Consider the following 12,264-nt stretch of genomic DNA (forward strand, 5'->3'; position numbering starts at 1 on the left):
TATCTTTAGTAGTTAAATAGGTGGTGTTGAACAACATTTGAATGACCCCCCCCCACCACCACAGTTAAACCCACCACCATCCCCATTCACTTGTATGGAATTCAATTGTATGAAAGTCAGATTACTTATAACTTTAAGCATATAAATTCTCCCAACAAATTATGAGGACATAAAAATGGACACCTCTATAAAATGTCTGGCAAAAGGCCAACCCAAACAAACTTTCCAGACCAGATGGCAGATTTAATTTTTTTTTAAGCCTACAGAATACAGTTGTTCTAAGACAATGGCGTAAGCCATTTTTTTATTCCTACATAAATTTTCCACATTATTTGTACAAGAAATGAAAAATACTGAAAACGGCACCTTTAAAAAAAAAAAAAAAAAGGTGACCAGTAAGGGTTTAAGCAATACCATTGATTATACTGCCACCTACTGATCACTACATTGAAGTGCATAGTTTGGATTTAAGTGCATACCCAGTAACGGATATCTAAAACAGACCGGTTGTTCAGGCTTTAATTTCATTATGATTATGGCTTTTCCTGATTGGCTAAAGCACATGATTTACAGAACTTCACACATGGTTTAACAACAAAGTCATCCACAGAGGAGTTTGAGTGTGCACTTGTGTACCAACTTAATAAACCAATTTCTTCCTTTTGAAATAAGATGACAGTTCCCCCCCCCACCCCATTTTAAGCATTAAATGAAATAGCAGCCACTAAATTACAGAACTGAATGGTTTCCACTGGGATTTAAAAAGCATAACAGCTCCTGGTTTAGTAGGCCTTTATTTCACAAGCTCTCCAAATGTACAAAAACAAGATATGGTACAAAAAAAAGTAAGTCCTAATCATTCACCAAACCCCCTCCCCTTTTCCATGAGAAAGAAATCATGACTGGACTTGGTCTCAAAACCAAAGTGCATCTGCTGGAGGTACAGTGTAGGGAAAGTGAACAGATCTCAATTTGACCACACTGTACCTGTTTGACATTATTTATAAAAAAAAAAAAAAATTAAAAAAAAAAAATTAAAAATCATCACACAAAGGCCTGGCCACAACAATTTTCCACAGTGTCCCCAGAGCAGCAGGCCCAAGAGAGAGCAGACATTACTTCAGAGCATTCGGTTGTTCACTAAAAAGGTGGAATATAATTTAGCTCCCCAACATGATTCCGGTCAGATTTCTTGCCGTTTGATGACTTATAACTCGGACTTCTTCTTCTTTGACTTCTTCTTCTCCTCATCCTCCTTTACCACCAGTGGGTTAGATGCCTCCTTCTTCAGATATGAAATGAAGTCACTGACTTCACGACCCCCCTGAAAGCAAATGAAATCAAGCATAATTAGCTTTAACCACACCTACCACAATAATTGTTGTTGCTGGCAAATTTATACTGTACTCTCTCAAGGAACAAACCTCATATCTCTTTGGATTCTGTTTCTGCCCAGCTGGTGAGAAATAAATAGTGGGGAATCTGAAAATGAGCACACCAGGAACAGTCAAAAGAGTGGAATGGATTGTAATGTTTCAGTAGTAGATGGGTCTTTTAGTTTTCCCTACTGCTGACACACCAAAAGCAACTGATCAACTAATTAAATCCTTAATGAGCTGGGCTAAAGGGTTTGAAAACAGGAAAAGGTGGAACAGACTGTGGAGGGCAAGCACAGGACATCCCCAAGACTGCTGTATTTGTACATACCCTCTGACATCATAAGGGGATGGTACATCATTAGCTGTGGCATCCATCTTGGCAATGACAATGTTGGGATCATCAGAGAGCTGCAAAGTGATTACAGAAGGTGGTTAGAGTCACAATACTATGCACCCAGAGGAGGTTTTGTTAGCTTATTTGAGGTTTTATGTGAAAAGATAGCACCACTCATTGCCAAACAGCTTGCTGAGGGGAAAATACACTGTGCTACAAACAATTTCTTTAAAAAGAAAAAAATACAAATAATGGCCAAGTTGTCCCCAACACAGGAAATTATATACTTGTGTCTGTATTCACACACTTACCTAGCTAGCCAGCCATGTATCACTGCATTGAAATTAGCTAACAATTTTTAGCCTAGTCAATTAGGTTTCCAAGCAACAACAAAAAACAGACAGCTGAACACTCACCTTCTCACCAAGTTCTTTGTATTTAGGTTCAAGGCTCTTGCAGTGGCCACACCAGGGTGCGTAAAACTCAATGAGAACATCCTTGTCCTCATCGTTCACAATGGACTCAAAGTTCTCAGCCACAACAACCTAAACGATTAACCAGGTTAGTGCAGTAGTGAAGAAACAGGAAAACTTAATCACTAAAACGAAGTTGGAGATATCGTAATCATTTGCACACTCACTTTGACTGGGCCATCGTTGCCCTCAGGAATGGGCTCAGATTTCAGGTAACGTTTCAGATTTCCGTCAAAATAATCCTGAAGGAATTTCTCCAAGGCCTTCCCATCACGGCTGCATTAAACATTCACAGTGCCTAATTAATATTCCGCAAGATCTTTACTCATATACACAAAAAAATATAAAAAACAGAAGCAAGGTCCTTTCACCAATTTAAAGCATCAGACGGAAAGAACAAACAAAAGATGCATGTCATTGTAGAATTGAGAAATTTTTAAGACTGACTTAGCATTGTTTAGTTAAGGTGAAATTAACAGATCATAACCATAGATTCGGGATTTAGCAGTACTTACGTAAATTCCTCCTGCATGACGTATTTGTCGCCCTTGGCAGTTCGGATGCCGACGACAGGCAGCTCTCCACTGCCGGAGTCCAGGCCGAGCTCAGAGACGTCATGGCTGAAGAGGTTTTTATTGGCCACTGCAAAGTTCAGCTTCTTTCCCTGATCCAGAAAACTCTTGGCCACCTTCATGACCCTGCATACAGAGTAAATGTCTGAGATAAGGATCCTACCATGTAAATAGCACAGAGAAGCCATTTGTTGCATTTTTAGGCTTCTTATTGCATTTTAAGTCTAACTATATGACAGTAGATGAACAATGTAGACTAACGTAGCATCTTGCATCAATAGCTAAACATATGTTCATTTAGTCAAGATGTGGGACTGTCTACACCTCATGATCACACGAGATTTTAAAGTGAACAGAAAGGTGTACCTGTTCCTCCAGTAGTTGGAACCTTTGGGGTTTTTCTCATAGTCCACATCATAATAGGCCACCAACAGGTCTTTGCCTTTCAGCTGATCTTTGTTGTCATCAGTCATGTGAGGGCATATTCCAAAGCTGCCATATAAAAATGTTGGTTAATTTAACAGAAATCAGATAGAATTAAACAAAATGTTCAAAAATTATACTTACATGTTGTCTTGAATGAACTTCTTGAGCTTGGCATTAGTGAATTTCTCCTCATCGAATTGAACATTGCTGTCTTCAAATTTGTTGGTGAGGTGAGGTGGCCGAAACAGGATGACACCCCTGGAAAGGAAAAGAAAAAAACAAACAGACTGATCAGGAAACAAAGCAACGTACAACAAAATACCAGCATGCCATTGATAAACTAAACAAAAGTCACTGATAAAAATCTGAATGGCAGATGTTGGCTTAAAACCTGAACTCCAACAGGCTCTGTGAATATATTAAGACTGGACAAAAAGCAAAAGTGAAAGCAAACTGCAGCCACAAAAACAAGGCCTACTTACTCCTCATCGATGTTGTGCTTCTTTAGAAGTTCCTCTGTGTTTGTGTGAGCAAACCGGTACGATTCCCTTAGTGCACTGGCTGATTTCAGGAACTCACCCTGTGCAGCACTTCCAGCATCAGCAAAGAATCCTGGAGACATAAAAGTGTTTAAGCACCATTTCTCATCAACCGTCACAATATAGAGTTTGTCTACCAAAATAGACATATTTAGGTCAGAAGAGAGCACCCCAAAAAAACAATATGCTCACCCACGACGCTGGCATCACGGTCTCCAATAAATTTCCTGAATTCCTCTTCAGATTTGAGCTCTACTGAGGCTGGACCTGCCTGCTTTTTAAGGTGGCTAACAATCCCATCTAAGAAAGGAATCAAGAAATGGCATACAAGAACTCAAACTCAGAATTTATTTTAGGTCCCAGGCTTCACATCGCAGGGCTGTCTGTCCAGCCTGTTCCTCCTAGCCACAAATAAAGTGAAGGGGAGTGGCTTCATATCTAGCAAGACAACTTTTTTTCCCCCCTCTCTCCTCAGGGTATAGAGCAGGATGCAAAGGGAACAAGTTATTAATGCTTATCATCCTGTAAACTGGGTGCAAATAAGAAGCTATTACTTCAGGCATTTTTAAAATACTGAAAGGAAAACTACTTTAATAGCATGACAAACACAAAAGGCCATAGCAGCAATAATAAAAAAAAATTAATTAAAAAACATTTAATGTGAAAATCATACCTGCAGTTCTTGGACCATCATATGCCCCAGACTCCTCTCCATCTCTGAAAATCTTCAGGGTTGGGTAGCCACTCACACCATACTTCCCACACACATTGGAGTTGGCTGTACAGTCCACCTAATAAAAGCAGATAAAACATCACCAAACTGACGTTAAAACTGGCTTTACACTGAAAGCAGTAGAACTAAAAATGTCAGTGATCACAAAACCAGGCTGATAAAACATATGGGGGGGGTTACCTTGGCAAGTGGGACAATGCCTTTCAAGCGAGTAGCAGCTGCCTCATACTCTGGAGCAAGTCTCTTACAGTGACCACACCTAATTGTGAAAACAATACAGGAGTTATTGATTTGTGGCATTCAACCATTATAAGTCACGCAGTAAGGCTTCATTAAACCTACATAAAGTCCCCCAGGCACAGTAGGCTTATTAGCTATACATGTACTGTGGTTTAGTGAAGCAGACAATTACAAATCTCTTCCCAACTCATCGATAAGTTCCGCCATCGTCCTACTGCTGCACTACGGACTGAGCCAATCAGAGACGGCCAACGAAACTTCACGAGCCAATCACAGCGTTACAACATGAGGACGCCACGCCTCCAAACAGCAATAAAGTGTCCTCCATGAAGCAGAGAATTACAAGTTTCTCACTTATTAGCTATATAGCACATAGCTGAACTTAGCAAGATTATACTGCTAATATGTTCCACTAAAAAAAGAAAGATTCATACCAACACACAGCAGCCACTCAAATTATGAACCAAGCTAGCATGAAGAGACGTATATACTGCGAACACTGGCATTTCAAATCTACATTGCACTCGAAAAAAAAAAAAGTCTAATAATCCATATTTACACTAGTTATCAGCACACCGGGTCTGAAATGAGCAATTATGATGTAAATCTGTGTACTAGTTAGCACACTGCTAACAGGAAGTAATGTGAGCTAGCCATGCTAGATAAAATGGGATAACTTGTGATGAAGTAGCCTATTTACTATAGCTAGATACAGATTTGTCTTATGATTAATTATCCAGTTAAGCAAGATCATCCTTTAAGTAAGTCAATAATAGGTTTAAAGAAAAGATAATCACCATAAAAGTTACAACTGGCTAACAAAGGCTAAGCCAGCTAACGCTATCAAACCATTGCACACAACCGAAGATGATAAGGCGAGGGAAAAAATGAAGCGTATCAGGATAGAAACTGAAACCAAAGTTATAAAGCAAAAGGCGTCGGGGAGATTACTGTAGGCCTTAACACGAACTACATGTTTGCAATGAATTAATTCGCCAAAGTTGACTTTAAAATGAAAGCATTTGAATATGGACACGCTTGACGGTTTACAGCAGCTACAAACAGACTTCACACACTTACCAGGGGGCAAAAAATTCAACCAGGACTAAGTCGTGGTCTCCAATCCTGCTCTCAAAATCGTCATCTGTGAACTCGAGCACATCACTGGCCCGCGCCACTCCGGCCACCACGGCGAAAAACAATAACGGCAACATCATGGAAAAGCGTCTGCACGTCCGCCTCAAGAAAAAGAGAGAAAATGTAATGCTGATTAATTCAGAACTGAGTTGGAGCCCGGTGAAACAGGCGCCGTGCACAGAAGAGAAAGAAGCACAACCAACACGAAATGAACAAACCCGGAGCTCCTCAAAGTAACCAGAGTGTGGCACATCACTATTGGACTGTCTTCCACGTGACACTGTCCCGATCAGCCAATCAGAGAAGCGCTTTCAAAGTTCCTTGTTAAAGAGTCCCTCCTTCTGTCAATAATATAAGCACAGGTTTCCTACCCTGATCCTGGAGTACCTACCCACTGCCTTGCACATCTTTGCTCACATCTTAGCTCTAACACACCTGATTCAACTAGTCAGCTAATTAACAGCCCTTCCTGTGTTGATGTGGGCCTGTTGGCACAGAGAAAACACTAAAATGTAAAGGCGCAACCCTGATAACAGTTGATAATCTCCACCAGCATCGTGTGAGTACAGTCAGGAACCTCCTGGATATACATGATGGAACCCCCCCCCCCCCCCCCCCCCCCCTTTGAAAATATAAATATTGCTTTAACATCATTATGAGCATTTAATAGCTGTTTTTGGTTATAATGTGAAATTTTTGTTAATGTTATGAGATATAGCAAAAAAAAAAAGTGTGTACAAGCCATGGTAATCGAAAACATTCGTTTCAATTTCAAGTTCAAACAGACACAAACATCATTATTTACATTACCTACATGATAATAAATTTACAATGTGCTTCAATGTGACAATAAATAAATTAAAAAGAAAAGCTGAAATGTCAACTTACTTACAGTGAAAAGTTTGGAGACACTTGACTGAAATGTTTCTCTTGACAAACACCTTTTGATCTGAACGTGTATGATTAAATGTTTGAAATCGGTGTTGTGGTCAAAAATATAATTTATAAAAAATAACTTATTTACAAAAAATATTTTTTTGTACAAAAAATACTGTTTAAAAAGCATCTCAGGGGGATTTCTCAAGAATTTGGTAAATGTCAAGAATACATTTCTGGAAATTCTAGGCAAAAAGTGTTTATACTTTGAAGAAGTTAAAATATTAAATATGTTTTTATTTATTTTGTATTTTTTATCACAACATAATTCCCATAGTTCCACTTGTGTTATTTCAGAGTTTTGATGAATTTTTAAAAATTATTCTAAAATGGGGGGGGGGGGGGGGGGGGGAAGGATGAATGCGTCTAAACTTTTGACTGGTAGTGTATATAAAATTAATGTATGTTTATTTTACACTTATCAGGACTTTATCAGGAGGGAGAAGTGGAAGGAGACTGAAGGGAGAAACCCCCAAGATCAAATAACAACTGAAAGAGGCTGTGGAAAAAGCCTGAGAAAGCATCACAAAAGAAGAACGCAACAGTTTGGTGATGTCCGTGAGTCACTAGCTTGATATGGGGATATCAAGGGATAAGCAAGGGATATGCAACCAAATACGAAGTGTTATTTACTTTCCTTTACTTCAAGTCTTATCTGTTTCTATACTTTTGGTTTCACCTGTGGTCAGATACAAAAGATTCTAGGTTTTATGTTGTTTAACACATGTAGATGTAAATACCATGAAATAAAAGCTGAAATTCAAAACTTTCCTCTCATCTTTTTATCTCAAGCATACAAACAAAAAATGAATTGGCCTTGCTGTTCCAATAGTTTTTGAGGTGATTATAGTTTACCATTTATTTTATCATGTATTTGTACATTTATTGTAATTACACTAGAAACTGCTAAAAATTCAGATTGAAATTTTGCAGAAAAATGCAGGTAAATCTGTCACCTATTGTTCACCCATTAGAACTCAGAGGTCTAGTGAATGCTCACTAATGTTGAATGTTGTTCCCTTATTCATTAGGGAGACATCTCCCTAGTGGCTGCAGTCTAAAATGATAACTCCATGAGCACATAGACCAATGACTGTGTATGAATATGCTGTATATTAGATTGAAATATTCCCAAGGCCAACAACCAACAGTGCATTCTTAAGAAACAGGGCTCCTCAATGATTATAGTAAAGGGTATATATTTCAAGGGTTTTTGAAGATTCATTGGATAATTAAGGAAGGATTCTACTTCCCCTAACAACATCCTTAAGGGTTCAGATATAACCATTTTAAGAGGGTAGTTAAATCCTTTGTGACCTTTTTCTTGTCAGACAAATGGGAAATAAAAGTCAATTATTATTATTATTAGTAGTAGTAATAGTAGTAGTAGTAGTATGTCATATTATGTCTAGTGAATACCAATAAGAGTCATTATTTTAATTGTTAGCTGATGGATTGTAATGGTATTTGTAATGGAAACCATTAGACTTTTTGTGATGATTTCTATTATATCGCTGATATAAGATGTAGCGGTTGCAGGTGGCCTATAACTGATGTTGAACCTGTTGATTCCATCCACCATTTTGTTCAGCAACCTAAAGGCTATGTTGCACAAACTATGCTACTCACCCACATTTAAATTTAAACCGTAAATGAAAAAAAAAAGTCCTTTCCTAAGAGGTTTGACAGGGTCGGTGAAATAGCCAAGTCTTCAGTTTCGAAGTATCAGCTTTTGTGATTATTTTGAAAGTAATTACAGGCGATTTTATCCAAAAAGTCCCCTGGTCTTCCAAAGTAAAAAAAAAAAAAAAAATCAGTATAAGATCTGTTATTTGCGGTTAACACATGTTTCAAATATTATTATTATTATTATTATTATTATTATTATTATTATTATTATTATTATTATTATTATTATTATTTTAAACCGAGTGCAACAGCACCACCAGCGGTCGTAAGATAAACACACAGAATAGCATAAAGCAACTCTGGGTTGTTTCTGTTGTTTTAGCAATAACGCCACACCAGCAGGTGGAGCTAAAGCATTAGAATTCACCAAGGTTTCCCCGCAGCAAAATGGAAGGAAACAAACACACGTGTTAATAGGATCAAATGGAAATATTTTCAGTTTTAGCATGTAAATCAGGGGTTTCCACTGGGGTCGCGAGAGAAACTGAAAATGCCATCTTTTGTTTCGTTCATTTATTTTAGAAATTAATATTTTAAAATATCGAAGGTAGGTTTTTTTGCACTGACATTTGAAATGTTACTTGCAGTCACATTCAAACACGCAACATTTAAATGAATATGGTACTAAAATGTTATTTAAATTTTTTTTTCACTATCCTGACACAGTAGTTTGGACAAAAAATGGACTACAGTGGAAATGGACAAATTCCTCCATCCATCTACCTCTGTTAAACACATTAGCCTTGTGTCTCAAATCACATTCTTATGTATTCTAGACAGTTATTGAGTACTAACATTACCAGTTTTCCTATTATGTGATAGTGTCTGATTTTAATTTTTTTTTTATTATTAATTTTTTAAACCTCTCAAATGTATTTAAAGCCCTGTTTGGGTATCAGAATAACCGAAGCAGCCTCCTCCTAAAGTTTTATTTTTGATGATATAATTCCCAGTGTTACTGTTTTGACATGGTATTATTTATTTATTTATTTATTTATTATTATTTTTTTTACATAGATATGTCCAGTTCCCTCATTACACTGTTTATACTTTTGACCAATGATTGTGTTTTGTCCTTGGTGGCAGAGATGCACAGGGTTCCAGAATTGCACACCATTCCCTGTTGCCTGTTCATGATCTTCTTGGCCCTGATTGGCTCTTTAGTGTTTTAAAACTAGAGATGCACCTATACTAAATTCCTCAGCCGATACGATAACCTATTATTCAGGGTGATATCGCCGATACCGATAACTGATACCGGTAGTTCTGCCTTTTATGCCTTCTTTTAAATTAATAACAATTAATTCCTAAATTCTGAAAGAAATGCAAATAAAAACCTTATTCTCTGCATTTCAGCAAGTTATTCACAGTAACTGGTCTCATAAACAGAAAACACATTACTCACATTAACATTAACACATGAACTAAATTCTGAAGACTAAAGTAATATTTCTTAACTTATTGAATGTTATTAGTTCATATTAACATTGAGTGAATTCTAAAAACCTCCTGTTACGCTTCACATTCACTCTCCACAAACAAAAGCATTTTTACTTAATCACTGAACATCAAACTGGTAATATATAATATCAACTTTTTCTTATATTAACATTAACTGGATATGAAATATACTACTCTACAAATATATTTTTTCTGTGCAATATATACCTTTTTGTCAACCTATCTTCATATAAATCTTTCAGTGGTGTACTGGCGCTTTAATTCAGCTCGAGCAGTGTGGCAAAATTGTAAAAAAAAATAATGACCCGATGACTCGACTCCCGCTTCACTGCTGCAGCATCCAGTGTAAAATTTTAGCAGTGCAGAAATTACAGAGCTTACAAACTGCTGTTTTATTATCATTCCAAACAAGAGACACAGCCCGAAATGTGTTTTCCCGCCCACTTTTGATTGATAGGATATAATCGGCCCTGATCATTGGATGTTTTTAAACAAAAAAAACTGTCTTTATCGGTTGATACCAATTATCGGCCAATACATTGGTGCATCTCTATTTAAAACATTTTACAGGCATTCATGAATACCAAAATCTTACGTTAAATATCTTGATCTCATTGATTATTCACGTTCTTTTTCATTTGATGAAACAAATTCAAATACTGATGTATTGTGTTTTTCTTTTAGTGGGTTAATTTAAAGAAATTAGAAGCAAACTTTTCAAAGAGGTGCAGCAATTACAATTGAGCAAAAACTGCATACTGCACTGCACTTACCCTTGTGTATAAGGTGTCACTCAAGGTGTTTGTTTGTTTGTTGTTTGTTTTAAAGTTTGTATGAGACATCATTCAAATTTGCACTTTGTCCAGAATTACCCTGAGAGAAAGAAAGAGGATTTCCTGTCCAGCCAAGAGGCAAAAGCTTCCACCTGACACTGGAAGTGACAAAAATGCAATACAAGACTAGGCTGACATATATGAAAAAGAACCTGCATTGGATATGGAACAAAAATGAGTATGAGCTGGTTGTCTGGCCCATGGACTCACTATTCAAGTACTTTTGCTAAGGTGGTTCTGGAGGAGCTCCAGGTCATGCTCAATATCAGGGTAATTAAGGAATTCAACTGTAACTGATCCAGTCACTTTATCCTGATTTCCAAGGAGGTTGGTTTTGTCTGGTTCTGTAACTTTAGAAAAGTTCATGTGGTGTCTAAATTTGATCCTTATCCAGTGCCACACATGGATGAACTGCTCAATCTGCTTGATTTTATTCGACATGGTATTTGACAAAGGGATATTTGCTTATTCTGTTTATTCTTGCTTATACTCCAATGACCTTTTCCACTCTATTTGGGTTACACCAAATTGCCACCCTTCCATTCAGTTTGATAGGAGCCCCGGCCACATTTTAACAACACATTGAATGCTTCCTATGACCTGTATATGCCACTGCCTATGTGGATGGTGTTATTATTTATAGTGATGACTGTCAGTGGCACATTCAACATACTAGGGCTGTACTGAGATTGTTGAGACTGGCAGGACTTACAGCAAACCCAAAGAAGTGTGCAACTACATGGGTGGAAGTATGGTATCTGGGCTTCTGCTTGGTCATGGGCCAAATTTAGGTGTGTCCCCAAGCTGAAAAAACAGCATTCATTGCAGCCTGTCTGAGCACAGCACTGCTTTTTGCTCATGCCTACCTATAAATCTCCTTAATTCCCTTCCACCCACCAGAGTATCACAGGTATTGCAGTATTTGCTTTTGGTTACATGAATTCATGAAATTAAGTATTAAGCTCATACTAAGAAGGATATTAAATAACTGTTCTTTTTTAGAGTTACACTTCATGGAATATATTCTATTTACCATCCTGTACCTGTAAGGTTTCTCTGACTTATCATCACACAGTGCCTCGCCCCATTATCCTTTGTAAAACTGTTGTAACTGATACCACCTTGAGAGAAAAGACTTCTCAAAAAAGAAAGAGAATCTCAGAACAGGTCTATTCAGTGTCACCTTGGAAATTGAGTGCACAGGTTACGGAGAGCTCAGGGGAGCTGTAACACAATGGAGGCAGATAAGGACTCTTTTTGGTCACATGATAGTCAAACTTTATCCTGTGCTAATTAATGTGTTCAGCACCAGCTTGTGCCTGAATTAGGCTCATAGACCTTAGAGTTTTAGCTTCATTTTCAAAACCCTACCAATCCACATACCGGTTATCTCACATGTAGCTGCGGATAAATAGAAAGTACTCGCGAAAACAATGTTAATCTGTCAATAAAGCGCTTTACATAATTTAGCCCCCCCCTACACTCAAAAACATTCACATGATTCTCTGTTGC

The 12,264-nt window shown here is 37.6% G+C and overlaps 1 protein-coding gene across 1 annotated transcript; it reads right to left on the reverse strand.

Moving 5' to 3' along the window:
* Positions 1–775: 775 nt before the first annotated feature.
* On the reverse strand, positions 776–6,075 carry pdia3 (protein disulfide isomerase family A, member 3). Its single transcript, XM_017474680.3, has 13 exons — positions 5,777–6,075; positions 4,637–4,715; positions 4,397–4,514; positions 3,916–4,023; positions 3,667–3,796; positions 3,326–3,442; positions 3,125–3,250; positions 2,702–2,884; positions 2,354–2,462; positions 2,130–2,258; positions 1,708–1,787; positions 1,425–1,482; positions 776–1,324 (listed from the first exon to the last, which is right to left on the reverse strand). The coding sequence occupies exons 1-13, from the start codon at positions 5,911–5,913 to the stop codon at positions 1,208–1,210; spliced, it is 1,491 nt and encodes a 496-aa protein (XP_017330169.1). The 5' UTR covers positions 5,914–6,075; the 3' UTR covers positions 776–1,207.
* Between the last annotated feature and the right edge of the window lie 6,189 nt (positions 6,076–12,264).

This window comes from Ictalurus punctatus, chromosome 8 (assembly GCF_001660625.3).
Source record: "Ictalurus punctatus breed USDA103 chromosome 8, Coco_2.0, whole genome shotgun sequence".
NCBI classification, from domain to species: Eukaryota; Metazoa; Chordata; class Actinopteri; order Siluriformes; family Ictaluridae; genus Ictalurus; species Ictalurus punctatus.

Excerpts from the sequence above, each read along its gene's own strand:
- pdia3 (XM_017474680.3), bottom strand. The coding sequence starts at position 5,913 with ATGATGTTGCCGTTATTGTTTTTCGCCGTGGTGGCCGGAGTGGCGCGG. Across the intron at positions 2,885-3,124 it reads TCCAACTACTGGAGGAACAG|GGTCATGAAGGTGGCCAAGA; the intron begins GTACACCTTTCT and ends CTCTGTATGCAG. Across the intron at positions 2,259-2,353 it reads GCAACGATGGCCCAGTCAAA|GTTGTTGTGGCTGAGAACTT; the intron begins GTGAGTGTGCAA and ends TTAATCGTTTAG.